Source organism: Schistocerca serialis, chromosome 1 (assembly GCF_023864345.2).
Source record: "Schistocerca serialis cubense isolate TAMUIC-IGC-003099 chromosome 1, iqSchSeri2.2, whole genome shotgun sequence".
Lineage (NCBI taxonomy): Eukaryota > Metazoa > Arthropoda > Insecta > Orthoptera > Acrididae > Schistocerca > Schistocerca serialis.
The window spans coordinates 88,785,963-88,813,188 of NC_064638.1; the positions used below are offsets into that span (position 1 = coordinate 88,785,963).

Below are 27,226 nucleotides of genomic sequence, written 5' to 3' on the forward strand. Positions count from 1 at the left end.
CTTATAATGCTGCCTGCCAGTATTATCTTGACAGCTTCCATTAAAACACTTTCTCAATAGCAAGATGCAGAGGCAAGCAGTTGTGTCTTATCATACAAGGTTCTGTGTCCCTTGGTAAGACATCGTGCCACCGCAGATTTCTCAGAGTGCATCAAATGTGTGTGCTCAGTGCACCTGTATTGAATGATGCAGATTTTTGGTCTATATACAATTTCCCAAACACCAGGCTTCCTCGATCCTATGTCACCTTGGGATTGCTCTCCTTCAGCACTATCGAACTGTGCACAGAAGCGCCATCAGTAGGTAATCTTCAAAGTTTCAACATTTTTGTTCTTAACTGATGACATCCGATGATGATACCCACTGATGGATCATGATTAACCTCATGAGTAAAGAACTATATGAAGTCACACTATCAGTGTGCAAAGAAAGGCCTAAATTTTGTTCTTACTTCAGAAGTCTTCCGGCAATGAATTTATTCGCTTGGTGGAACAAGCAGTGTCCAGCTTTCCTGCAGACCCAGCAGGAAAAAATCAGGCAAGAGATTTCATATGGCTCAACCCCTCCCCCTTAACAATCTCTCCTCTGTCAAAAGGGCAGCAGAGAAGATTCAGATTTATTTGCCCTATCAGTGGACAAAGGTAATGCCACAGTTCTTCTTTCACAGGATGATTATGTGGGCAAAATGGAACTTTTACTCAAGGACTCAGCATACCTTCAACTGCAGAATGACCGAGCTGAACAGAAAGCAGAAAATGCTTTCATTCTGACAAAGAGTTTGTTGCTTGGAAAATTTCATCGTGCTGCCATTCTAACAAGATATTTGGCAAAAATTCACAAAAAAGTTCACTATATCCCATTACAAGCTTCTGTTCTTAGACTTCATGTCAGAAGATATCAAAATCGCATTTCCAATTCCACAGTTGTTATACAGCTGTTGAAGGCTTTATGTCTTGGTCCCTTGGATTTGGGTGTGAGCTTTTGATGTAATCTCTCTCTTTACTCATCCTCTTGAAGAGTCCTTGATGATAATTAGTGAAATCCTGGAAATGACGACGCTTTGCCACAATATGGTTTATTTCATGACAATTTCTTTGAACAAAATGACTATGGGAAGCCCATCATCCCCCATATTCATCAATTTATTTTTGGAAGTTTTTGAAGGTAGCACTCTGAGACCGGCATTTTTAACCTTTAAGTGGGTGTGTCTGTGCACAAAATACACCAACCACAAAAAAAACATTGTTTTGTAACATTCCATTGTTGTTTTACAACTGTGAGCCTGTACTTATTCCTACATTACTGCTTCAGCTAACACAATGATAAGTTGTGTTGTCATACATCTAAGCGAGCATCTGTAATATAAAATAACCACAGAACTAGGTGAGAAAAAATTTACGATCTGTGTAAGAAAATGACCCTGATTCTGAGCTAGCAATGTAATCCTACATTGGGGTAAATATCTTTGGGATAATTAGTAATCAGATAAGAGGCTGGCAGAAATCTGATGCAACTGCACTATTTAATACTCCGAATGGGTCACTAGTGTTGTAACACTCCGGTTTAATCTACTGACTTATCCCGCTCGATCGGGATCTGATAGCAGCCCAAATAGATAATAACTAATGTGACCGTGTACCTAATGGGGCTGGCAATTGGATTGGACTGCTACGGAGTTGTTACATTCCATTTTGTCCTTCTCGAATGCTGTAATAATAAAATGTCTGGTGGCAAGAAGAACAACAACACAGCTTCATTAATCAACGACCTATATTCATCACAAAAACACAAAGTAAGGAGACAGCCACTGCCTTCGTCGTACAAAATTAATAACGGCTAATCTCAGCACAGGCCTCTTCGTTGTTCATTATCGTCACACGCAAATTTTAATCACTGTAAACCAACACTGCAATCCAACACTGCAATCCAAATAATGCCGGCGCGGTAGACGCGAAAATACAAATATCGGCACTGAAATATCACTGAATCACTCTATTAATTATACTTTTTCACTTTCCCGTATATTTTTAACACAAAGGGGTTAAACCACGGTGATGGCCACTCCCTTTGTCGGTACGGTCTTGCATTCCAGCAACAGACCTCCACCCGGCTCGGCCCGCAGCACGTACCACACTCTACTACTGACTCAACACTCGCTCTCGCTCTCGCCACCCGACGCACACTATCGATTGTTTGTCCTGTCGACCTGTGCTGTCGCAAAACTTATAGTAAGGGCCTACGGACCCCTTACAGTGTGCAGCAACACTTGTACACGACAAGAGAGTGATATAATGAACATTTTTTTCATTGTATACTTAAACAGTGTTTTAACTAATATAATGTAAGTTTATTTTATAATTGTTTAACTTTGGTAACATAAAGACAGCTATTCTTTACATGTGTACAAAGTACACTGCATGCCTGCTTGTGTTATGTATAATGGCACATCTGCTCGAGGGTTAAAACTTAACAGTTTTTTTTTTTTTTTTTAAATTATACCAACATTTCTGATATGTACAAATGGAATACACATTCCAAACTGTTTTCTGGGTCACTTTAATTGCTTTAACCCCAGCATCAAGTTGACGCACATGGAGTTGTATCTGCCTGCAACTAGTTGCCATTCATCAAAATAACACACTAGGGTCCTGCGGATGTTGGCAAAGAGGACAAATGCCATCTCAGATGTAGAAATCTTGACACAAGACCTGGATCAATTGTTGAAGCAGAATGGCTACACATACAAATGTGCCAAAATGACTAGAAAATGTATGTAGATTAGTGGCTTTTCTACAATACATTGGGGGCATATATTAAAAAAAAAAAAAATAAACAGAAAGAATTTTAAAAAGATATATCATCACAAGTGTACTCCATCTGCCAGCCAAGACTAGAGCGCTCCTGGACTCATTAGGAGATGACTTGGAATTGGGGATGCCCGGTGTTTACAAAATCCAACGTTTCTGTGGAAAATCATATACAGGCAAAACAATCTGTACCAATCAACAAAGATATGCCGAGCTGATAAATCTGCAGTGGCAGGGCACTGTCTTCCCAAGAGATGCATAATTTTGTATGATAAGGCTAAATTTTTAACTAAGTTTTAAAGAGAGCTACTGAAATTAGATTGGCAGACAGTGCTACAGAGAGGGTTAGCCTGTAAGTAACACTCAGAACCCTGTTTTATTTGACATTAAAAAGTGACGGTTGTTGACTCAACCAGCAGGACACGATATGATAACTGATAGTAATTCACAGCTTTTTGCCACCTTTACCCACTTGGGTGCTATACATTTACTTTTGCTAGGGCAGTAGTGGTGGTTACTGCCACATCTTCTGTTGGTCTCCTGCAGCATGTAACAGGACCACCATTTCATGGTATAAATGAATATCAGTGAGATTAGCATACGTCACGTCTTAATATGTCAGGAAAGCCTACACAGTCACACCAAGAACTCCATCTGTTTGAAACAAATATTTATATGCATGACCAACACACCCATGCTTGTGATAACATTCATCAGACAAACCAGAGACTGAGAAGATACCCATTAGGTACACGGTCACATTAGTTATTATCTATTTGGGCTGCTATCAGATCCCGATCAAGCGGGATAAGTCAGTAGATTAAACCGGAGTGTTACAACACTAGTGACCCATTCGGAGTATTAAATAGTGCAGTTGCATCAGATTTCTGCCAGCCTCTTATCTGATTACTAATTATCCCAAAGATATTTGCCCCAATGTAGGATTACATTGCTAGCTCAGAATCAGGGTCATTTTCTTACACAGATCGTAAATTTTTTCTCACCTAGTTCTGTGGTTATTTTATATTACAGATGCTCGCTTAGATGTATGACAACACAACTTATCATTGTGTTAGCTGAAGCAGTAATGTAGGAATAAGTACAGGCTCACAGTTGTAAAACAACAATGGAATGTTACAAAACAATGTTTTTTTGTGGTTGGTGTATTTTGTGCACAGACACACCCACTTAAAGGTTAAAAATGCCGGTCTCAGAGTGCTACCTTCAAAAACTTCCAAAAATAAATTGATGAATATGGGGGATGATGGGCTTCCCATAGTCATTTTGTTCAAAGAAATTGTCATGAAATAAACCATATTGTGGCAAAGCGTCGTCATTTCCAGGATTTCACTAATTATCATCAAGGACTCTTCAAGAGGATGAGTAAAGAGAGAGATTACATCAAAAGCTCACACCCAAATCCAAGGGACCAAGACATAAAGCCTTCAACAGCTGTATAACAACTGTGGAATTGGAAATGCGATTTTGATATCTTCTGACATGAAGTCTAAGAACAGAAGCTTGTAATGGGATATAGTGAACTTCTTTGTGAATTTTTGCCAAATATCTTGTTAGAATGGCAGCACGATGAAATTTTCCAAGCAACAAACTCTTTGTCAGAATGAAAGCATTTTCTGCTTTCTGTTCAGCTCGGTCATTCTGCAGTTGAAGGTATGCTGAGTCCTTGAGTAAAAGTTCCATTTTGCCCACATAATCATCCTGTGAAAGAAGAACTGTGGCATTACCTTTGTCCACTGATAGGGCAAATAAATCTGAATCTTCTCTGCTGCCCTTTTGACAGAGGAGAGATTGTTAAGGGGGAGGGGTTGAGCCATATGAAATCTCTTGCCTGATTTTTTCCTGCTGGGTCTGCAGGAAAGCTGGACACTGCTTGTTCCACCAAGCGAATAAATTCATTGCCGGAAGACTTCTGAAGTAAGAACAAAATTTAGGCCTTTCTTTGCACACTGATAGTGTGACTTCATATAGTTCTTTACTCATGAGATATAAGAAACAGACCCTCAACCACTGGTTTCTGTTTAAATCAGAAGGAACTGTAAATGTATAAAAGAAGTTAAACAGCCCACTGTAGTTCTCTCAACTACGGAAGCTGAACATGCGACTGATTTCAGCTTTTTAAAATCACAACTTGGCTGCAAAGGTTAGAATGATAAATTTCTCTGCTGCTTGAAACTTATCTGCAATAGCAAAGATGTGCCTGATTTACCCAAAACAAATTGTTACAATGGAAAAAACGACATACTGATACACTGGCACCGGAGTTCACGTAATTAGAGAAAAGATAGCAGAACAAATTCTAATGCAGCATGTTCTCCCTAATACACTCCTTGAAAATGAAAAATAAATAAATAAATTGCACCATGAAGGAATTATGTAAATGGGACAGGAATCAGTAGATGTGATGCCCTTGTACAGACAAACAATGATTACAATTTCAGAAAAATTGGTTGATTTGGAAAGAGCTTCACAAATTGAGCAAGTCAATAACACTTTGGCCCACCTCTAGCCTTTAGGCAAGCAGTTATTTGGCTTGGCATTGAACAATAAGAGTTGCTGGATGCCCCCTGAGGAATATGGTGCCAAATTCTATCCAACTGGTATGTCAGACTTTCAATATCCAGAGTTGGTTTGAGGACCCTGCCCACACTGCTCTAAACATTCTAAATTGTGGAAAGATCCATTGAGCATGCTGGCCAAGACAGGGTTTGACAAGCATGAAGACAAGTTGTAGAAACTTTTGCTGTGTCTAGGCAGGCATTATTTTGCTGGAATGTAAGACCAGGTGGCTCACATAAAGGGCAACAAAATGGGGCATAGAGTATCATCAACATACAGCTGTGCTGTGAGGTTACCATGGATGACAATCAAAGGTATCCTGCTATGAGAAGAAATGGTACCTTAGACTGCCACTCTTGGTTGCCGAGTCGTATGGCAGGTGACAGTCATGTTGATATCCTACTGCTGTTTTGTTGCCCTTTGTGGCAAACCATCCTGGGCTTACATTTTAGCAAGATAGTGCTAGCCCGTCCATGGTGACAGTATCTACTGCTTGTCTTCATGCTTGCCAAATGCTACCTTGGCCAACAACATAACTGGATTTCTCACCAACTGAGAGTGTTTGGTGTATCACGGGCAAGACCCTCTGGTCACGTCAGCATTTTGAAGATCTAACACACCAATTGTACAGAATTTGGTACAATATCCCTCAGGAGGACACCCAACAACTCCATTAATCAATGCCAAGCTGAATATCTGTTTTCATAAGGACCAGCACACTACCGACTTGCTCAATTTGTGAAGCTTTTTCTCTTAAATAAATGATTCATGTTTTTCTGAAATTGTAATCATTTGTTCATCCATACATGTACATCACATCTGCCGATTTCTGTCTCATTTGGATAATTCCTTTGTGGTGCACTGTTTTCTTCTTCTTCTTCTACTTTTGTGTATGTTGACCAAATCACTGTTAACAATATACCATCCAACAATTAAGAAATTTTGACTGATAGTATAAATATTCCACAAATGTGGATTCTAGTGGGAGTGTTCTGAATGGGAATCTATTTCTCTGTTGGTTTATGTCAGGGGCATAATACAGACTTGCTAGTACTGCAGGGCACAAACACCTCACTGTGACTATGTAAGGCCCCAACAGGGAACAAAACAAATTACATAATTAGTTCTCATAATTTGTTTCGTAAAAATTCACTTTAGTTCACTTGTGCAGTTTCAACAATGCATTCTCAAAAGAACTAAGTTCTACAAGGATCCACCCTCTTCTTTCTGGAAAGGAATGAAGGATCAGAAAAAAGTAACTACAACAGCAAATGACAAGGGGCGGGCCACCATCTAATGGGGGGCCCACATGGGGCCCGAGATCTGCGTATTCATGGTTTATATAAATCTCCACTGACATACCTATGTACACTTGTATGCACTCTGTATGTAATAAATGTTTTATGAGTTGTGTCGGGCCATGTTCATTTCTGGATCCCTCAATCCCTTTTTCCACAGTCAGTTTCAGTCTGGAGTACAGATTATCTTCACAAAATCGCCACCAGAATGAAACCAGTTATCGGAGGATTATTCAAAAGTTAAACAGGCAAATTTATATAGTGAAGGCATGCCTACTGCAGGAAATGAAAACTGTTACTGTAGTTAAGTAATTTTCGAAGAGTGCTAGCCTTCTGTTTGATTAATACTTATGAAAAGATAATGTCTAAAGCGTTAGTTATGATGTCATGTCTGCTCAAAGAAAGAATTTTTGATAACAGTATTTTGTGATACACACTTTTACTTTCTCTCTGATAAATAAATACTTTCTCTCCGATAAATAAATCTATAGCATTAGATGTGTGGAGCATGTGAGTGTTTATGCTTCGATGCAAATATTTAAAAGTGGAAGCAAAAGTGTAGCCAATGAACGCAGCACTGTGCAACCCATAACAGTAATGACCTTGCAACCTTTTATTGATTCACTTATCCAAGAAGATTGATGATCTACAATTGAACGAAACTGCTGAAAAATATGAAGTAAGTGCTGGCATAACTCATCCATCATTCAAATCAAACTGAATTACCATAAGACTTGTGCAAGGTAGCCATTTATTACAAAGAACAGATATTTCTCATTTGCACTGAGCTCAAAAATCATTCCAGTAGCAAAGGTGGTGTATTTTTGGACATGATTTTAACTTGTGATCAGACTTGGATACATAATTTTGAGTGCAGTCCAAGTGTCAGAGTGCGCCCTGGAAACACCCTGAAACACTCACCTGTAAGAAATTCAAAATGCAACCATTGATTGGCAAAGTCACATTAACCATTTTTTGGGGTGTCCATGGTCTGATTTTCCATGCATTTTTGGATGAAGAAAGCACTATAAAAAGCCTATACCATACAGGCTTGACTGTAAATAAAATCAAATCCATTATCAAGAGGAACATCTGGGATGCCAGAGGAAAAGATTCTTCTTCTTCTTCTTCAAGACAACACTCAAAAGGTGATGCTGGAGACTACTGGCAAAATGGATTGGTATCTTTGGCCTCATCCTCCTTACAGCTCTAACCTTTCCTCTTCATACTGTTATTTGTTTGGTCCAATGAAAAAAGCTTTGCTTGGCATCATGTTCAATGGCAACGAAGAAGTAAAGAAAAAAGTACAAGGCTGGATTTGAAATTAAGGTAAAAAATTTTTTGGTGAGGGGATATGCAGTACATCTGTCTTAATATAAACTGCCTGACAAAATAAGTCAAGCACCCAAAAATGAAGAGGAAACTAAATGAAACTACATTTTTTGAGAGGGTGTATGGTGTTATGGAAGTGATTTCCAAACTGAGTACATGTAAAAAGAACTCGCTAGTATGAGTCGATTTATCAAAATGTTGTTACACCCCCCCCCCCCCCACCCCCCCCCCCCGGCGTGGATGCATATACTGATTCAGTTGGGAAGTGAACCATTGTATCCTCACCTGAGGCAAGCTGGCGCACAACTGTTGCCACTGATACTTGATATCCTGGATCTGGCACTGGGATAAAGTTAATGACTAAGCTGGTCCCACACAGGGCTGTTTCTACCATCTACCATTAAGCCTAGGGCAGCAAAATTTCAGGAGCAACAAAGTGCAGAAAAATTAATTTCAAATCAAATAGAAAAAATATTGAGCAAATGAGCCAAAAAATGAGAAACAGGAAAAATTAAAACACATAATTGTTTTCAAAAGCATATGACACAGTTATTTAATAAGTCTTTACTTACTCTGACAAAGGTAAAAGCTTTGCCTCTACCTACCCCGAAAACTAAAGCATTATAGGAGATTTGCATTGTTGTGCCATTGGATGTTGTGTTGGTGGAATAGGGAGTGGGGGCATCAGGGAGACTGATGGTAGTAGAAAATAGAGGAGTCATTTTTCCATTCTCAACTTGGACTGCAGAACATGTAGCAATGGTCTTGGTCTGACATGTTCTGCAGAGGACAGATGTGGGGGTCTTGCTGGTGACACGAGTGCCTCGCCTCAACATCATGCAGATAGTTCATAGAGGCATGTGCCATGTGTGCAGGAGCACTGTCCTGTTGAAAATGGGATGATAATACTGTAGTCTGAGAGGTAACACGTAAGGATCACCACCAGCCATGATTTGATGTTATATCCAATGGCCCGCCACACCATGATGCCACGAATAATACTGCTGTGCCACTCAAAATAATGGAATACCGGGACCTCTCTCAAGGTTGTTACCATATTGACCAACAACAGCCATCTGGCATAATGCAGAACTGCAATTCATTGCTTAACACAATGTGAAGCCAGTCATCAGCAGTCCATGCTTCCCAGTCATAGCACCACTTCATATGCAGTCATTTGTGTTATGGTGTTAACATCAAGCTATGCATGAAATGGTAATTCTCTAGTCCATATGCTACTAGTCTCCAACAACCAATGGTGCAGGATGTAAGTGTTGCAGGGAGTCCATTACTTGCTCTTGAATGGCAGGCTCAGATATGAAGTGGTTACGATGTGCTTGGTGCACAATGCAGTGACCCTCCCTTGTGGTGGTCAAACGTGGTCAGCTGAAACCCTGACATCCAAATGCCCCATAAATTTGGATATTACATGATTTGACAAGCTGGCCAAATGGAGATCCACAATGAGGCCCCTTTCAAACTGTGATGTGTTGATAATGCTGTCCCTCACAAGTACACTGCATCTCTGTTCCTTCACAGTGATCAGTCAAATTCTAATAAGCACCTTACATATCCTACCAATCCTAGTAACAAAACTAAACATGAACAATGATAATACACTCTGGTGGCCATTCTACCTGTCAGAGCCGCTTGCACCTATACTCATTTACATACCTGCTGATGGTGTGTCCATGTACAAAGTCACATTGACATCATCTGTGTGAGGTCGTCCCCCCCCCCCCCCCCCTCCACCTTCAGGAACTGTATATAGAAGTGAGCAACCAGATGGTGTCTTTTCTTTATAAATGTGGTCATGGTTCCCCTAAGGCATCATTTCTTCTGTTATAGCAGGATCACACTTTTTGAAACAACATTACAACAAAAATTACCTCCCTAATATTGAACAACTCCCAAAAACATCTCAGTATTATGCTCTGTATCTGTGTGTTTCAAGTAAGAACACACAGTTCGCCTGTCTGTAACACAGCTGAAGTTTTAACAGCACACAGTAGGATATACAAGAAGTAACAGAAGGCAGATTATGTTTTAACATTCTGTCAAGAATGGCACTATCAAAATAGAACTGATATGCAGAGGGATCAAAACTTACAGACTGACCTTTGCTAAACCAAAAAGTCGAGGAAAAGCAGTAAAATAAAATATTAAATGTAGTTCATTCTGTTTGTAAATGTGTTGAAAAATGCATACAAGCTAGTGTACATGCAGTACCAATGTTGACCACTAAGACAATGCTCCTTACTGTAACATGTTTTAGGGTATCAACTTTGTGTTTAATATTTCAAGTTTATACGAATTTTTAACAATAATTTCCAAACTGTAATGCATATTTTTACCTTGAATTTCAGGCATATACTTGTGGTACTGATCTGTTTCACTGCAGAGAATCACAAATGCAAGACGTTTCAGGAGCTGAGCTCTTTGCTCATACTCTTGCTCACGGCTGGAAAAAATGCTCAGAGATCCACTCTGGGCCAGTGATACTCTCCCTAAAAAAGAAAGAACACGTGATGTAATTCATAAGTCATCTGAAACTAGGTAGTGAACACAACATAAAAGTTCTAAATTTTTACCCATGAGGTCACGGAAAGTTGTAGTATCATGAGTCATAAGGTTGTCCACAACAGTTCTCCAGAAAGGAAGGCATTTAGCTTCCATCTGAAATAGGTTGGGGTCTAGAAGCAACTCAAACACATCCTTCCGCCATGCCTTCCGAGTATACTGATAACCACTCAGACTTGCCAAAAGTTGAGAGCATGTGAAGAAACTCGGAACATTCCGGCGCCTGAACATCATAAGCACAAATTTAATGTTTTAGAACACTAATTAGTTAAAACAGTTTCACGAGTATAAAGCTCCCGCCAAAAATATTATGCAACTGTTGCTCTAAATCTGTATACATACAATTCATATGAAGTAGTGGTATGAAGTTTGTTTATTTCTTTTAATAACATTTAGAATAGGCACTTGCATGAGGGATACCTCACTCTAAGTAAAAATAGTCAATAGTTTAACAATCAATGCAATACACTTTGTAAGTTTAAACAGCTTACGAATTAAGGCATAATTAGTTACAGCTAAGTTTTAATAAAATTCTCAGCTTTAAACCTGCAATGTTCTACATACAGTTGACAAGGACTTACTGGCAATAATAGACAAAACATTGATAATGCATTATCATCACTCATTTCTTTACGTCACTACAATATCCAAGGTCCTATTTCAAAATTAAAATCAGGTGACCTAAAAAATTAATAGCAGGTGACCTAACAGAAGTGAATGAATGAGTGAAAAGCCGAATAACTTTATTCAAACTGCAAAGGTCCTATCTACTGTTTAATGCTGCAACTACAAGTAGACCGGCTAACTTTCATCATATCACTGGATGAAAGCCAACAAAGAAAGTCACTATTGATTTTATGAATATACTGCACATTACGAAAGACTTCACAAATAAAAATGAATGCACATAAATTCAGCACATCCTTCACATAAATTTAACACATCCTTAAAATTGCCCGCACATCTTTAGACATCTAAATTAAAATTATACATGATTTTAAGACATGTATACTGTTGGTATAAAGTCAGTGTCTACATAACATACTTAATAAATAAGGACTGTTCTTGTGACAAGAGAAATAAAAAAGTATTATCATCAACTGACAATACTTTCTGTGGGACATACAGAAACATCAAATCCTGAGATACTTTTTTGATTACAGAAAATTTCTACATGCAACCCCATGTGTAACTGATGTAAAAGGAAATTTGCATTCTAAGTGTAGTTTAGCAGATTTCACTGCTTTTCCAATCATGAATGGGACAGAGAAGCTTGTATTCATTGCTCTGTCTGTCTATGAGCTTCAAAAAGTCATTACCTGCTTAAATATGAGTGTGTTGTCACTTTGGAGAAGGAAAGTCATCAGTATGGGATGTTGTCCACCAAAGTGGCATATATCACAGCTATGCGACTCAATAATTCAACTGATGTTGTGAGATGCAAAACACTACAGAATAGTGTCTGCCTGCAGTCAACAACACCAGCTGATGACCGCTCCCTAAAAATTATGGCCTGTAAGTACCCCGAGGAAAATGCAACAGAACTGCACACTGCCTTTCAGAAGGCAACTGAGAGGGCATTGTTGACCCAGATAGTGCACAAGCATCTCCACACAATTGATTTGACCTCTAAGAAGTCCACTGCCATCAGTAGTACAAATCTCCCAGCACTGTAGTGCACAAAGAAGATGGGCTAGGAAACACCTGGAATGGAACCTGGCTCAGTAGCATTGTGTTCTCTTCACTGACAATTACAACAACATCTGTCTGACACCAGATGACCATCATAGAAGAGTGTTAAGATGGTCAGGTTCCAATATATGTCACAGGTACGTAGTGTCTCAAGTTTAGTTAGGAAGCAGACCAGTCTTGCTTTGGGCCAGTATCATGGACATGTGTTGGATACCTCACATTGCTATCAAGGGCAATTTAAAGGTTGTGCAGTACCTGGACAGGATCCTCCAACATACTTTGCAGCCATTCAGTCAACATTTTGCTGATGGGTTTCATCTTTTTTTTTAAAAAAAAAAAAAATCATCAGAAAACCACAACCACCTTGTGAACACCTTCCTCTAGGAGGCAAGAGTCAACTGAATGGATTGGGCTGTGGTATATGTTGACATGAATCTGCTTGAGCAGCCTTGGCACCAGGTCAAATTTGTGGTGTGTTATCATAGCAATGCTCCTCAAACACTGGATGACCTGAGAAGAGCTACCATCAGAGAGTGGGCCAGGCTTGAAAATCCAATGTCTTGACCATTTTGTGGACATCACGCCAGAGGCAGATAACAAGCATGTTACAATCCACAGAGTGTAGTAATGTGGTATTGACTGTTAATAGTAAAAGGAGTTTGATTTCACAAATGTGCATTTTTAACAGATTGCTTCTCCTCCCCTCCCCTTCCCATAAGGCTATAATTTCATCCCTTGCAACCATTGAATCAAAGCTCACAAACACTTTCAAAATTGTTTTTGAGAAGTTAGTATGTATAATGTTCTGCTAGTCTACAGACTTTTACTTTAGCTGTAGCATGTTAGCTTTGTAACATCAATTGGACTTTGTGTAGAACAACTGTGGCTGAACGAACCATTCAGCCGTTGCAAATATGGTACAATCTTTCAGAAATTACAATCTCATTAAACTGCACATCAAGATTTATTACATTATGGCAAGATTCCTTCAACGGCATAGAGCAATTTTTTCTTTTATTTATTTTGAGTTGCATGGATCCCTGATGCCAGTGTCTCACTAGTATGTAAAGCGGGTCACATTATTACAGTAATAATTACATTTAAGTGGTCATTATTTTGTATGTGGCATCTAATCTGAGTTCCTTACAGGCATGGCTTCTGCATCACAAGACAATTGTCTAATGCATATTATTCAGTTACAGGGTGATAAAATCCAGTGGTTGCTGCAAGCCGTGACACAGCTAACACAAAAACAGCAGAATCTACAAGCAGCCTCAGTCGCAACCCCCATCAGCCCTTCCACCATTCCGCAATTTAAAAAAAGCTGCGCGAGGACTGATCAGAATACATAACTCAGTTGATGAATCATATGGATGTATACCAACTACTAGGTACGAAGAGCAAGGCATTTTTTTTCTTTCCACAGTGGCCATGGAAGTTTACAGGCTCACAGTGAAATTGTTTCCTGACAAACAACCAGAACAGTTAGAGTTTGAGATTTAAGTTAACAAGTTGACCACTTACTCTGATGAACAAACACTTGTGGCAGTTGCAAGGCTCAAGTTTTTCTGTCTTCAGCAGACAGCAGGTCAAGCTCATAAACAGTGGATCAAAATATTTGTGACAATAGAATTTGTGTTGCCATTTTGAAACAAAAACTGGCTCTGAGCACTATGGGACTTAACAGCAGAAGTCATCAGTCCCTAGAAATTAGAACTACTTAAACCTAACTAACCTAAGGACATCACACACATCCATGCCTGAGGCAGGATTCGAACCTGCAACTGTAGCGGTCCGCGGTTCCAGACTGAAGCGCCTAGAACCACTCGGCCACTCCGGCCGGCTATTTCGAAACAACCTGACCCTTCTTTAGATACAGTATTATAATTAATTGAGGCTCAGGACACTTATGATTTAGCTAAGTGGGAGATGAAAATGTCAAATATTAATGAACTGCATATTGAAAGTGTTAGTAGTGCTGTAGAACGTAAACCGTCTCATGCCTGCCCGGCCCGTGTGACACAGCATGTGACATCACATACAGACTTGGGGCTGTTTGAGCTATATTTGGTGTAAGTTCGAGAACCTCTTGTCGACTCCTATTCAAAAATCTGGGAATTCTGACATTGCCCTAACAGTATATATTTTCTTTAATGTCGTTTGTTGTTAGCAATATTAGCCTATTCCCAAGAGTTAGCAGCTTTCACTCAGTTAATACTAGGCAGAAATCAAATCTGCATGTAGAACGCACTTCCTTGACTCTTGTGCAGAAAGGAGTGCAGTATTCTGCTGCATCCATTTTCAATAAGCTACCACAAGAACTCAAAAATCTTAGCAGTAGCCCAAACTCTTTTAAGTCTAAACTGAAGAGTTTCTTCATGGCTCACTCCTTCTACTCTGTCGAGGAGCTCTTGGAAGAGCTAAAAAATTAAGCAAATTCCAGTGTTACATTGTTGATTTTCTTCATTTAAACTTACGACTTGTCACCTGAATATGTTTTTTTATATTTCATTTTATCTGTTTCTAATATCGTGTTATAATTTCATGTACTGACTCGTTCCATGACCATGGAGACTTCTCCTTAATTTGGTCCCACGCAACAATAAATAAATAAATAAATGATGCCAAGCCGCGCCGGCAGAACGCCAGTAGACACAAAAAACATAGCAAAGTCTTGCCCAAAGTACTTTAGTCGCCGTAAGTGTGCTCAGTGCCGAAGTCACAACACTATTTGTTACTTTTGCAACACAAAAGGTTATGTTCAGTCAGTGCGCATGGAAAAGCTGCATGGACAGCAAATTCCCATGCAACATGCTACTAAACCAGTTCAAATCATTAATGAAGTCATGGCAGTCACCCACGAAACAGTGCGACCCTGTGGCTGTAGTAAATGTCGTAAAAGGTCACCCAAGTACAAAACTTAGTGAACACTAGTCAGGTGGGTTTCATGTGCCAAACAAGTCACGCCAATGCAAACACAAGTCCACTACTAAATCTTTGCCCACATTATCTGTCACGCACTGTAGTGGCTCACGGACACAGGCAGGAAATGATAGTTACCTCTTAGATGTGGAACATAGTCGGGGCAAGGTGTTTGTTACTATGAATGATGGCAAATTGCAACTGGACAATGGTGCTTCATTTACCTGCTGAACAAACCTACTTATGAACAATTAGGATCACCAGTACTGAGTCCAGTTAAACATGTGCTGTCAGCTGGTAACGGACAGGAAATTCCAGTTTTAGGAACTTTCAGTACACCAGCTACTTTTCAAGTTGTAACGAAGACAGTTGTATTCACAGTGCTTTTTGCCAAATCTTTACAGAATTTTTTTGACATTTTCGCACTGTCAATCCAAAAGTCAGTGTTTGAAATTTCAACACGTGTGTACAGGAAAGCTTCAAGCTGTGTGTGAGAAATTTAGTGAACTTTTTAGCAATTGTCATGTGTCATTCAAAGACAATGCAGAACCGAAGTTTTGTCGAGCTAGACAAGTGCCCATTGCCATTTACGGAACATGTCACTGAATGATTACAACAATGGCAAGTTGATGAGGTCATCTAGCAATTCAGTGCAAGTCAGTGGACTTCCCCATTAGTCATCCTTCACAAACCCTATGGATGTCGTCTTTGACTGTGTGCTGATTTTAAGTCGACTGTGAACTCTCAGACCGTGATAAGACACTTACCATTTGGCCCTCGCTCAGAGGAACTAGTGGATAGACTAGGCAAGGGTCGTTATTTTTCCAAGATAGACTTGGCTATGCTTATCTCCAATTGCCTGTGGATGACTACTCAAAGAAATTTTTGGTTATTACCACTCATCTCAGCATATTTTAATTTCAATGTCTGCCCTTTGGTGGAGCCTCAGCACTGGCGATCCTTCAACACTTTTTATAACAAGTGACTGGCAAGGTGCCTTTTTGCTCAAATTACCAGGATGACAGTGTCACATCTGGAAATTCTGCAAAGAAAGATTTAGATAATTTAGAGTACCTTTTTCAATTACTGTTATTGGCAGGTGCTCTTTTTTCCAGACGGAAATAAAATATCTGGGACATGCCATTAATGTGCAGGGTATTCACCCCACCCAGATTCATTTGCGAGCCATCAAAGATTTTTCCGGCTCCCAAAAAACTAAATGAACAGCACGCAGTGTTAGACAAACTGAAGTACTACTTCAAATTCATTCCTCACACCTTTCAGATTGCAGCTCCGCTTCACAAGTTACGGTGTAAGGATGTTCCGTTTGCATGGATCAAGGCACGCCAGTTGGCTTTTGATCAACTGAAACAGGCACTATTTAGTAACATGTGCCTCATACATTTTTATCCAACGAAATCAGTGGTTTTAGCAGTTGACACTTCTTCTATTGGCCTAGGCGTTGTGTTGGATCACTAGATTGTCCAACAGCATTTGCCTCCAACTGACTAAAACTCAGGCAAATTACAGTAAAATTGAAAAATGAAGCATTGGACATCATTTGTGGTGCAACCAAGTTTCATCATTACCTCTAAGGAAGGAAGTTCTACTTGGTCACGGATCAAAAGCCACTCACTTCACTCTTCTACCTAAGGAAGCTTGTTCCGCCACAAACGGCACAGAATTTGCAACAATGGGCTGTACTGCTGTTAAATCACACCAACCTAGGGCTCAATATTCCAATGCCACTGTTTTGTCAAGGTTATCACTGGACAAGGTTGATCAGTTTGACTCCTCCAAAGCATTAAGTTGTCAGATAAGTGCTCTGGACACTTCCACGGTTAACAATTTTCCCACGGACCTTCAACGCATAGCACAGGAGACAGCTGTGGATGCCGATTTAAGCATTGTGCTGAATTACAAGCATGCAGGGTGGCCACAGAGAGTGAAAGACATTGTTTGGCCAGATGTTTGTTGATACTTCGCTATCCGTAAAGCCTTGTCAGTACAACATGGTGTTTTGCTGATGCACACTGAGAATGACCAGGCCTGAGTCATCATCCCTTGCATGCTTCAGCAGGATGTTTTAAGTTTATTGCATCAGGGACATTGGGGTATTATGAGGACAAAGCAGCTTGGTCGATGCCACTGTTTTTGCCCAGGGATGCATACCCAGATTGAAGACAGGACATCACGCTATGTCGCTTGCATGGAGCAACAGGCGGCTCACTCTCAATGCTTTTCTAACTGGTCATGCCCCAGCAGTCCATGGAAATGCATCCACATTGATTTTGCTCGACCTTTCTGGAACACATGATGGCTTATTGTAGCGGATGCCTTCAGTTGTTTTCCCTTTATGGTTCTGATGAACTCTACAATGCAGGCCAGTACAACCATTACACTTACTTCAATTTTTTGCATTGAGGGCTTGGGGCTTGCCAGAAGTGTTATACATGGAGTCATGAACGATGGATGTCGAGTTTAAACTTGTTCGGGGCTCATATGTCACGTATGCTCTGACAGCCAACAAGTATTTGGTATGTTCTGAGTGCTCCACTGTGAATGGCGTAGCTAATGCGAGCATTAAACATGATAACAGTGAGTTGCTTAGTGAATTTTGATTCCATTTGACGCGAGTTGTCATTGCTGATAGTGATGGTGTGTGACAAATTCTGCAAAAGTAAGTGAAAAAAAGAATTTGCAGGATATACGCTTTCTTCAAGCGGAAAGCACAAGCACATGTGTACCGCTACTATCGCTCTGAATTGTCAACAATGCCATTGTTCATGAATCTGACTATAGTGGCTGATAATGGACTGCAGCTCATGACAGCCAACAGAATTGAACATGTGACAACAGTGCCATTTCACCTGCAATCAAATGGCGAAGCTGAACATTTCGTTCGAACATTCAAGGCGCAGTCGAGTACATTCTGTAGAACTCAATCAGGGAGGAGGCCAGGCAATTGTTCATGCCCACCTATCGTGCAATACCTTGAGATGGATCTTCCCCAGTCAAACTCCTCCATGGCCACCGGCATTGCACCTGCTTCATATGCTGCACCCACTAATGAGGAGTACCCATCAATATAAAGATTCTCATTTTCAGATCCAGGACGCAATACTCAAGACCTTCAAGCCCGGACAGCGATGGCAACAGGGGATTGTTACGTGCGTCCTTGGGCACAACATGTTGTTGTTTCTTCCTTTACAGGGCCACTGCTCAAAAGACATTCTGAGACTCTGTGATCCTACCACTGTGTTTCATTTTCCAGACTCAGCAAGCAGCCAGGAACCAGGGTCACAGCAGTTCACTGCGGACCAGATGGCATCTCAGCATGAGGCACTTCCCATAGAGATGGATGCGCCCTCATCCCTGATGCCATCATCACAATAGTCCATGTCACTGAGGGCGTCCATCTTTGCCCTGGCGTCTTCCTCTTCAAGAGGGGTCCTGCAGCGTACAAGACTATGCCCTGGATGTAGGCAGGTGTCCTCCCTGCAATTTACGAGGTGTTCTCGTGAGGGCTCAGGGCAGATGCTTGGGCACGGACGGCAGCCTGTCGCCGACTTCAGTTCTGTTCCCGTCCTATCTGCCACCCCTACAACCAAACCTCCATCTCACTGTCGGTTTGCACCACAACCATATGCGACCATGGCCAGGGGATTTGGGGGAAACAAGTGTGGTGTTGTAAGCACAGCACACACCACCAGGCATTGACAGGTCGACAACCCACTCTGGGGCAGCATATAGTCCAGCAATTGCTGTGCACCAAGAAGTCACAGTGGTGACATAGCCAGAGAAATGATACGCACCAGCACTGTAGCAGAGAGGGCAGTTCCAAGTCAGCTCAATAATGAGAACACATCTTTCTACTTGTGTACTTTGCACTGCATCATCTGCTTCTATTGAGTACATGCTAGCCTGTCTTCGTGAACATTCTAGAGGGACAAGAACTGTTTACTATCCAGCCTTGGCTTCTGGAATAGTAGCTGAACTTCAGGATCTGGTGCCTAAGCCAATTTGTAAAGTCGAGTATTCACCAATAAATGCGTGTGTTCTTGACAGTAATCATTATCAGTGTTCTCCTCATTCTCCTCTCACAGTGTTTCACTCAGCACACTATACACAGTTGAGGCTTATTCTTGACAGTAATCATTATCAGTGTTCTCCTCATTCTCCTCTCACAGTGTTTCACTCAGCACACTATACACAGTTGAGGCTTGTAACACGTAAAATCTCCTTCTGTGGTTGTGTCAAAAGTGTGATAAAACAGATACAACTTGAGATCTCTTAGAAAGTTCATGGAGAGACAGGACAACTAAACATTTTAGATCTGAAAACTATGCAAGAGCAAGAATTTCATGGCATTTCACACTGAACTGGCACAGAGAGCAACATGAGACTTTATTAACTTTGTAAATATTTTTCCAAACAATTAAAAATATCAAAAGAAGCTAGTAAGAGCCAACTATTTTCTTGAATCCTTCTGCAGCACATCCATAATAAAAACACAATCTATACGAAATGTTAAGTAGAACAAAAATGAACAGCTGTACTCACGAGTGGTTTTTGAGATACGGTGTTATGTTATACATAACAGTTGTAAGAAGCGTAACCACTCTCTCTTTTTCTTGGCTGCCATAGCTGACATCAAGAAGAGGAGCCAATAATTCTGCAAGCACAGCCTGTGCCTGAATACTGTACTGTGCTGCTGATGTTGATACTGTAAATATAAAGAAGGAATAGGTCAGAGAATGTACGTTTAAATTTCTGAATCACATATATTACATCATAATGCAGCATAATACTTGCAGAGTCCAGTAACTGATGCTGTGACATCATTAAAATTTATTACAATATTAACAAACAACCATTATTTGAGTTCGAGAATTATGAATAATGAGTATTAAACATTTGTTGAGACCTGAGGTGACTTACTATCATTACAGGCTTTAATGAAGGTAATTTTCCACTGTATTTTAAAATAGGTTTCTACAGACAGGTTTGTACTGTATCAATGGATGCTTAGCCCGTGTCACTCAGATCAAGCACCCTCCCCTCCCCAACTCAAACTTAAGAATGCAGCTTCAGCAACAAATACTACTACCCACAAAGATTATTACCTGAAATAAAAATGTTTATCTTCCCATACATTGGAGCTCCTAATGAAGGAAAGACAGGTTCAGTAAACAGCAATTTTCAGGGAGAGATGAATTAGCTGTTAGCTCAGTACTGCAAATCTTATTAGTACCTGGGACATTAAGTCATGCAGAAGCAGATGATATCTATTTCAGTCTTAGCTGCATCAACATTATTACAATTTAGCTTACATGGATCTTACTCATGTGCTTCTGGTTCTAGTAACATACATCTGTGGAAATGACAGAGAATATGTAGCAGGGCTCCAGGCGACACAGTCACTGACAAACACAACATACAGGAATCACAAAAGTAAAATTGTATTTTGTGGATGATGGAGCTGACACATCGAACTTGCAACAACAGATAATGTTGCACACTTATACTACTGGTGTCAAGATAATATCATATATGATTCATGTTCCTGGAGAATGCACTCTGTTCTTGTTCTATCAGAATAACTCTAATACTTTTGTGTTGACTGTTTGTGAGTGTTCACACAAGATGAACATTTAAAATAAAGTGACTTAAAGTTAGTGTAAGTATGGCTATGCAGTCTACCCAGCAGTATAACTATATTAGAGCAACATATTTCAGCTGTGGAAACCATAACATATTGTGGCAGAGTGCCGAGTTTCAGATTTGAAGGCTTGGAATCTGGCACTGCAATCTCCAGGTTGTTATACTGGTAGCATCAAGTTTGTGTGATTACAGAGCTGCTATCTCATATCGACACAATATATATTAAGTAATAATACACTGGGAAGTCATTTGTATTAAAAAGTAATTTCTTGGCTTACAAGAAAGATTATTGATCAATATAATGAATCACCACATACAGACAGTAATCTGCAAACATGTTCTCTATATGGAATGATTGTGAATTGTGGATTTTGTGGTATATACTCTCACAATGTACACTATGTGATCAAAAGTATCTGGACAGCTGCCTGAAAATGACTTACAAAGTTCATGGTGCCCTCCATTGATAATGGTGGAATTCAATGTGGTGTTGGCCCACCCTTAGCCTTAATGACAGCTTCCACTCTTGTAGGTGCTCATTCAGGTGCTGGAATGTTTCCTGGGGAATGGCAGCCCATTCTTCATGGAGTGCTGCACTGAGGAGAGGTATCAATATCGGTTGGTGAGGCCTGGCATGAAGTCGGCGTTCCAAAACATCCCAAAGGTGTTCTATAGGATTCAGGTCAGGACACTGCGTAGGCCAGTCCATTACAGGGACGTTATTGCATGGTAACCACTCTGCCACAGGCCGTGCATTGTGAACAGGAGCTCGATTGTGTTGAATCGTCTAATTGCCATCCCAGAATTGTCTTCAACAGTGGGAAGTAAGAAGGCACTTAAAACATCAATGTAGCCCTGTGCTGTGATAATGCCGCACACAACAACAAGGGATGCAGGCCCCCTCCATGAAAAACACGACCACACCATAACATCACCGCCTCTGAATTTTACTCTCGGCATTACACATCCTGGCAGATGATGTTCACCGGGCATTCGCCATACCCACACCTGGCCATCGGCTCACCACAGTGTGTACCATGATTCGTCACTCCACATAATGTTTTTCCACTGTTCAATCATCCAATGTTTACACTCCTTATACCAAGCGAGGCATAGTTTGGCATTTACCAGCAAGATGCATGGCTTATGATCAGTTGCTTGACCATGAAATCCAAGTTTTCTCACCTCCTGCCTAACTGCAATTCCAGTGTGGTAGTCTGGATAGATGTCTGCCTATTACACATTACAACTTTCTTCAACTGTTGGCAGTTTCTATCAGTCAAAAGACGAGGTCGGCCTGTACGCTTTCGTGCTGTACGTGACCCTTCACGTTGCCACTTCACTATCACACTGGAAACAGTGGACCTGGGGATGTTTAGGGAGTGTTGAAATCTCACGTACCGACGTATGACACAAGTGACACCCAATAACCTGACCACATTCGAAGTCCGTGAGTTCCGCAGTGCACCCCATTCTGCTCTCTCATGAAGTCTAACGATTACTGAGGTCGCCGATATGGAGTGCCTGGCAGTAGGTGGCAGCATAATGCACCTAATATGAAAAACGTATGTTTTTTGGGGGTGTCTGGATACTTTTAATCACATAGTGTACATAATCCAAATCATTTGATTCAGGCACAGGAGACATATCAAATTTTTTGTAAAATTTCACCATAAACTTAGAACAGCTGATGTTAACAAACAGCATAATAATAACAACAATAATAATAATAATAATATAATTTTGTTATATATACATACAATAAAACCCAACACTTAATTACCCCTTGCTCTAATTATCATTTCATCCTCTATGAATTCTAATACTGAATAATAGCATTTCCCCCAAAGAATCAAATGTAACCTTGTTTTTAGAACCTCTGGTTTCATATTAAACGTACTTTTGTCAATTAACTTGTTATATATTGTCATCCCTATATACTGTGGAGTCCGTGCATATGATGTCAATTGGCAGGTGGGTAGCAAAATGACTCCCCTCAAGTATTATTTGCCTGCTGTGCAGGAAAATTATAATTTCATAAATGTGCATGGAGGGAACAGTTAGGATTTCAGGGTGAATACGTGGACAAGGAAAAAAAATTCCCAGGTTTTTCCCGGATTTCCCAGTAAAAAGAGAAACTTTCTCCTGGGTAAAAATACACTTTTTCTGTGTCAAGTGACAGTATACTTTCCCTCGGGATCACAAAACTTATCAGTCCTTTAGCCCTTTAACTGCTCTGGAAGAATTAACGCACGTGCCTCTGTACCTGTCCTTGTATGCTCTGAACGTGTTTACGCGTGCCATAAGTCGTCCTACCTGGCCTGGTACTCTGAATGTGTCTACGCGTACACATGTTCAGACTACCAGGTAGAAAGACTGGTGGCGCATGTAAACACGTTCAGAGAACACAGGGACAGGTACAAAGGTGCGCGTTAACTCGTCCAGGGCAGTTAAAGGGTTAAATGGTTAAGCTTTTATATACCAGCATAGAGCCTCCTGCCACTTTAGGAAACAAACTACACAAAAAAATGCATTTTGGAAAGATCTTTGATTTGCAGCAACATGTATGCTGCATATTTTCATATTACGAAAGTACAGGGTGTACATAAAGTCCAGGAATACTTTCAATTATTTATTGTCCAAGAACCAAACTTTGTACAGATATCACACGTGTCATTTTGAAGTGAAACACTGAAAGTTTGTTTTCATGTATACCACCGCAGCGTAGTTTCGTAAGTTCGTGGGTACCTGAACACGGAGCTGCCTTATCAATGGATCAGGCGTGCTACAGAAGGGCACAGCTGCTTCATGAAACGGCCACCCTGATCACCAGATCTCACTCCTAGTGACTTCTTCTGCGGGGAAACATGACAGATCTGGTGTATGTACTGCCTCTAGCATGTGATGTAGCAGAGCTCCAGGCGAGAATACAGGAAGTGACTGCCACAGTCTATGATGCCATGCTGGGAGGGGTATGGCAAGAATTCGATTACCATATTGACATCTGCCAGGTCACTCATGGTTCGCATATCATATGTTTTGGGGGGGTTAGTACTTAGTTCTTGTGCAATAAATAATTGAAAGTGTTCCCGGACTTTATGGACCCCCTGTACATGGTCGATATCCACCAAACACAGAACGTCAGTTTCCGAAGCACTGAAATCGAGATCACCATGTGCTTTTGTAAGCCAATCACATCTCATGTCACATGACCTCACCAGCCGATGATAGCAGATATTCATTGCGTTTACATGGGGCTCCCAAAACCTGATTTTGTAAATCTATCTCCCAATACCACTCCTGGGTAATCATTTAATCACTTCAAATTCGATTCTGGAAATCCGTTTCTGTTTGCCTGTTTTCCAGTTCCGCAATCGATTTTCACTGCCATGTAAATGCAGTCAGCGTTTTGTCTCGTTTTTAAAAATTTCAGCTAATATGAACGGAGTGACTTTTTGTACAGTGAAGGATAAGCAGAATTATTAGGCTGAAGCTGTTTACACCTCGTCTAACTGAAGAGAAATAGCGATTGTGTTGACTAAGTCATGTACTACATCTGCTGTTTTCCAGGCACCGTAGTTGACTGGGCTAGCAAATCTGCTTCTGACCTTAACATGTCAAAACGACAGCAAAAAATGGTTTCTGAAACTCAGTTTTTGTCTTTTGGATGATGTGTCACATGTAAAAGTAGTGATTCAGAGCATAGGACACGTGATGTAGTCAGCTTGTAGCAACATCACTGTTAAGCAGCATGAACACACAAGGAAAAGTTAATGGTTTAAAATAATGTACATAGAATAGCTACAAGAAAAGCTAAGGTTTCACACATAATATTTGTCTTTTTTGAAGGCGTTACACTTCGATATATCACACAAATGTGTCAGTAAAATTTTAAGTAATGATGTAAATGTCTAGTCTTCTGGGCTCAAAATTCTTGTAAGTGGATGGCCCTCAAGGTGTTGATCTTTAAATTAAAATCAAAAGCTCTGTGATTTAAAAAATTCAAAGCACGTTCACACACGAACATAACTCATATTGCATAAAATTAAATGTACTTTGAAAGTAATGCTTTTCAAACGACCAATTGCAATATTTTCCAGTGACCTGTTAAGATTTCGTTTCAGCTGTTGTCAGAGAGCGCCAGAAAACTTCTTACCGTGCCTGCAAAGCCATGATGATGTAGGTAGCCCATATGTTCATACGTAATGACATTAACAGATCTTACATTACGTCATAAACAAAACAGGACATCAGAGGATAATCCAAGAGCATCGGAATTTCGTAAACCATACTAAAATCCATAATTCGGTTTAAAGAACACATTCGTATGTCCAGATTCACAAAGAAGTAGGTCCCAAGCTGATATTAAACTTTTCAGTGTGGTTTTCGGAATGCGTATTTTCTTGTATTACCAGTACTATATTGTCTCATGTTTAGTTCTATGGCATAATGCAATACATCGCAAAAGATAACAATGTGCACTTGAAATTCTGCTAACATTTTACACCAGCCAATAGTGTTTCAAATAAATTGACAGCCTCTGTGGAAAAGGTTAGTTAAAGACAATTTTGTTTAGCAAATCAACAAAAATAACTTAATTGTTCTGCAAGGCAATTAATACCTGACTGCCAAAAACCTGGAAATAAAATCAGAAAACTGAGACTAATAACATATTTTAGCCTTCCATAATTATGTTAATATTTTAATTCACTTTACAGCTCCCAGCCACAGAAATCCGTCTTGTTTTTGAGAGCTGTAAACCAAGAGGAAATAGCAAACCGTTATGACGTCATGCCCATCAGAAGTAGTTTGTTGTTGTAAATTATTGCAGTATTCATCCTAAAGCCTTCGACACATTTTGCTGTTGGCAGGTGCTTGTGTGTGAGCTGTGTTTTGTTGCTGTAAACGACGCTTCTCTTCGCAAATTAAGTTTTATTTTTTTTCCTCATTTATGTTTTATTGCTGCAGTATTATAGTGCCATGACGGGCTAAAGTGGAATTCTTTATCAGATTATGAGCGCTTACCAGTCAAAACTACTAAAATTTAACTGAAGACTTAAACAATGAAAAACTCCCAGAATTCTTTAAAATTCCTGTGTTTTTCCCGATTTTTTCCTGGATGAAAAAAGTCCCGGATTTTTCCTGGTTGTCCCAGAATGTATACACCCTGGATTTGTAGTTTCCGAAATAACAGGCAACAAGATTTTTTTAAACTGTGCAGTCATCATGTTGCCGCATGCGTTTTATATACTGAAAATTAAAGTAAATTATGACAGCCTTTCCACAATTACTGACTATGTTTGAAGTCTGTCACAAATCCATACCTTCTGCATCCTAATACACATACAATGTATCCATATACAATGAAGACAGCCACAAAGGTTTCAGAAATGAAATTCCATAAAATAAAAATTTTCATCGTGGAACGAGAAAGATCCCCACTCAAGCTTGGAAGTACCAAAAGTATTATGGAAAACAGTGCTGATCAAAACTAACTTACCAGAGGAATCCTTTTCCTTTCCATCAGGCATACTTTCCAGCTCCTCTTCTTTGACAGCCATGTTGCGACGTAGCCAAGTTGTTTGCTCCAGACAAGCTCCTGCTATCTGAGCACATGACTCTATAAGCTGTGCACAAAGATAAAAAAATATAATAACTGTATGACATGTACGGAACACTTATTAACCCAATACTGAAGCTTGAACATAACAAAAGTTTTACCAAGAATCTGAATCTGATTTCACAATTGTCTGAATTTTTCACCAGGTATTCAGGGTAAATCTTTGAAGCTGAAGGTGAGGCAATACCAGACCATATAGAAGATGGTTATGTAAAACAAATTAAAAAAGAGACATTATTTATACACTGACAAATATTTATAAAGCATATGGTTACATGACCAACTCAATTTACCAAGTTAATCACTGCCCACAAAACTTACAATGACAATATAAAAGAAAACAAATTTCATTAAGAAGTTAATAATACTGGTGATATAAAGCAACATTTCACAGCACACACATATCAATTCCAAACGATATTCTTGTTTCATAATCAAATCATTCTAGACCTCCTTTTGAATGCACCTGCATCTGATACCTACTTCCCATCTTAATTAGGATAAATTTACATTATGTTCATTCAGCACATCCCCCTCTTCCTCAAGAAACTTTTCATATTACTGAATCTTATGTAAACTAATGGAAAATTCAAGATGGTACAAACATATCTACAGAAGGAAAGATCACTATGCAGTGAAAACAGGAGATTTGGCAACAGAAAATCATGTAAAACAGCAAAGTACTGACTGAAATTTCAGACCACTACCTTTGTAAGGGAGCTCCAACTCGGTGA

General features: G+C 39.9%; 1 protein-coding gene across 1 annotated transcript in view; it reads right to left on the reverse strand.

Moving 5' to 3' along the window:
- LOC126462349 (protein dopey-1 homolog) overlaps positions 1 to 27,226 on the reverse strand; it is a 345,125-nt gene that overhangs the window by 82,244 nt on the left and 235,655 nt on the right. The window contains exons 25-28 of the mRNA XM_050096065.1: positions 26,373 to 26,499; positions 19,772 to 19,934; positions 10,606 to 10,817; positions 10,369 to 10,521 (exon numbers count right to left, since the gene is read on the reverse strand). Of these exons, the coding sequence (XP_049952022.1) occupies positions 10,369 to 10,521; positions 10,606 to 10,817; positions 19,772 to 19,934; positions 26,373 to 26,499 (655 nt within the window). The remainder of the gene's footprint in view (positions 1 to 10,368; positions 10,522 to 10,605; positions 10,818 to 19,771; positions 19,935 to 26,372; positions 26,500 to 27,226) is intronic.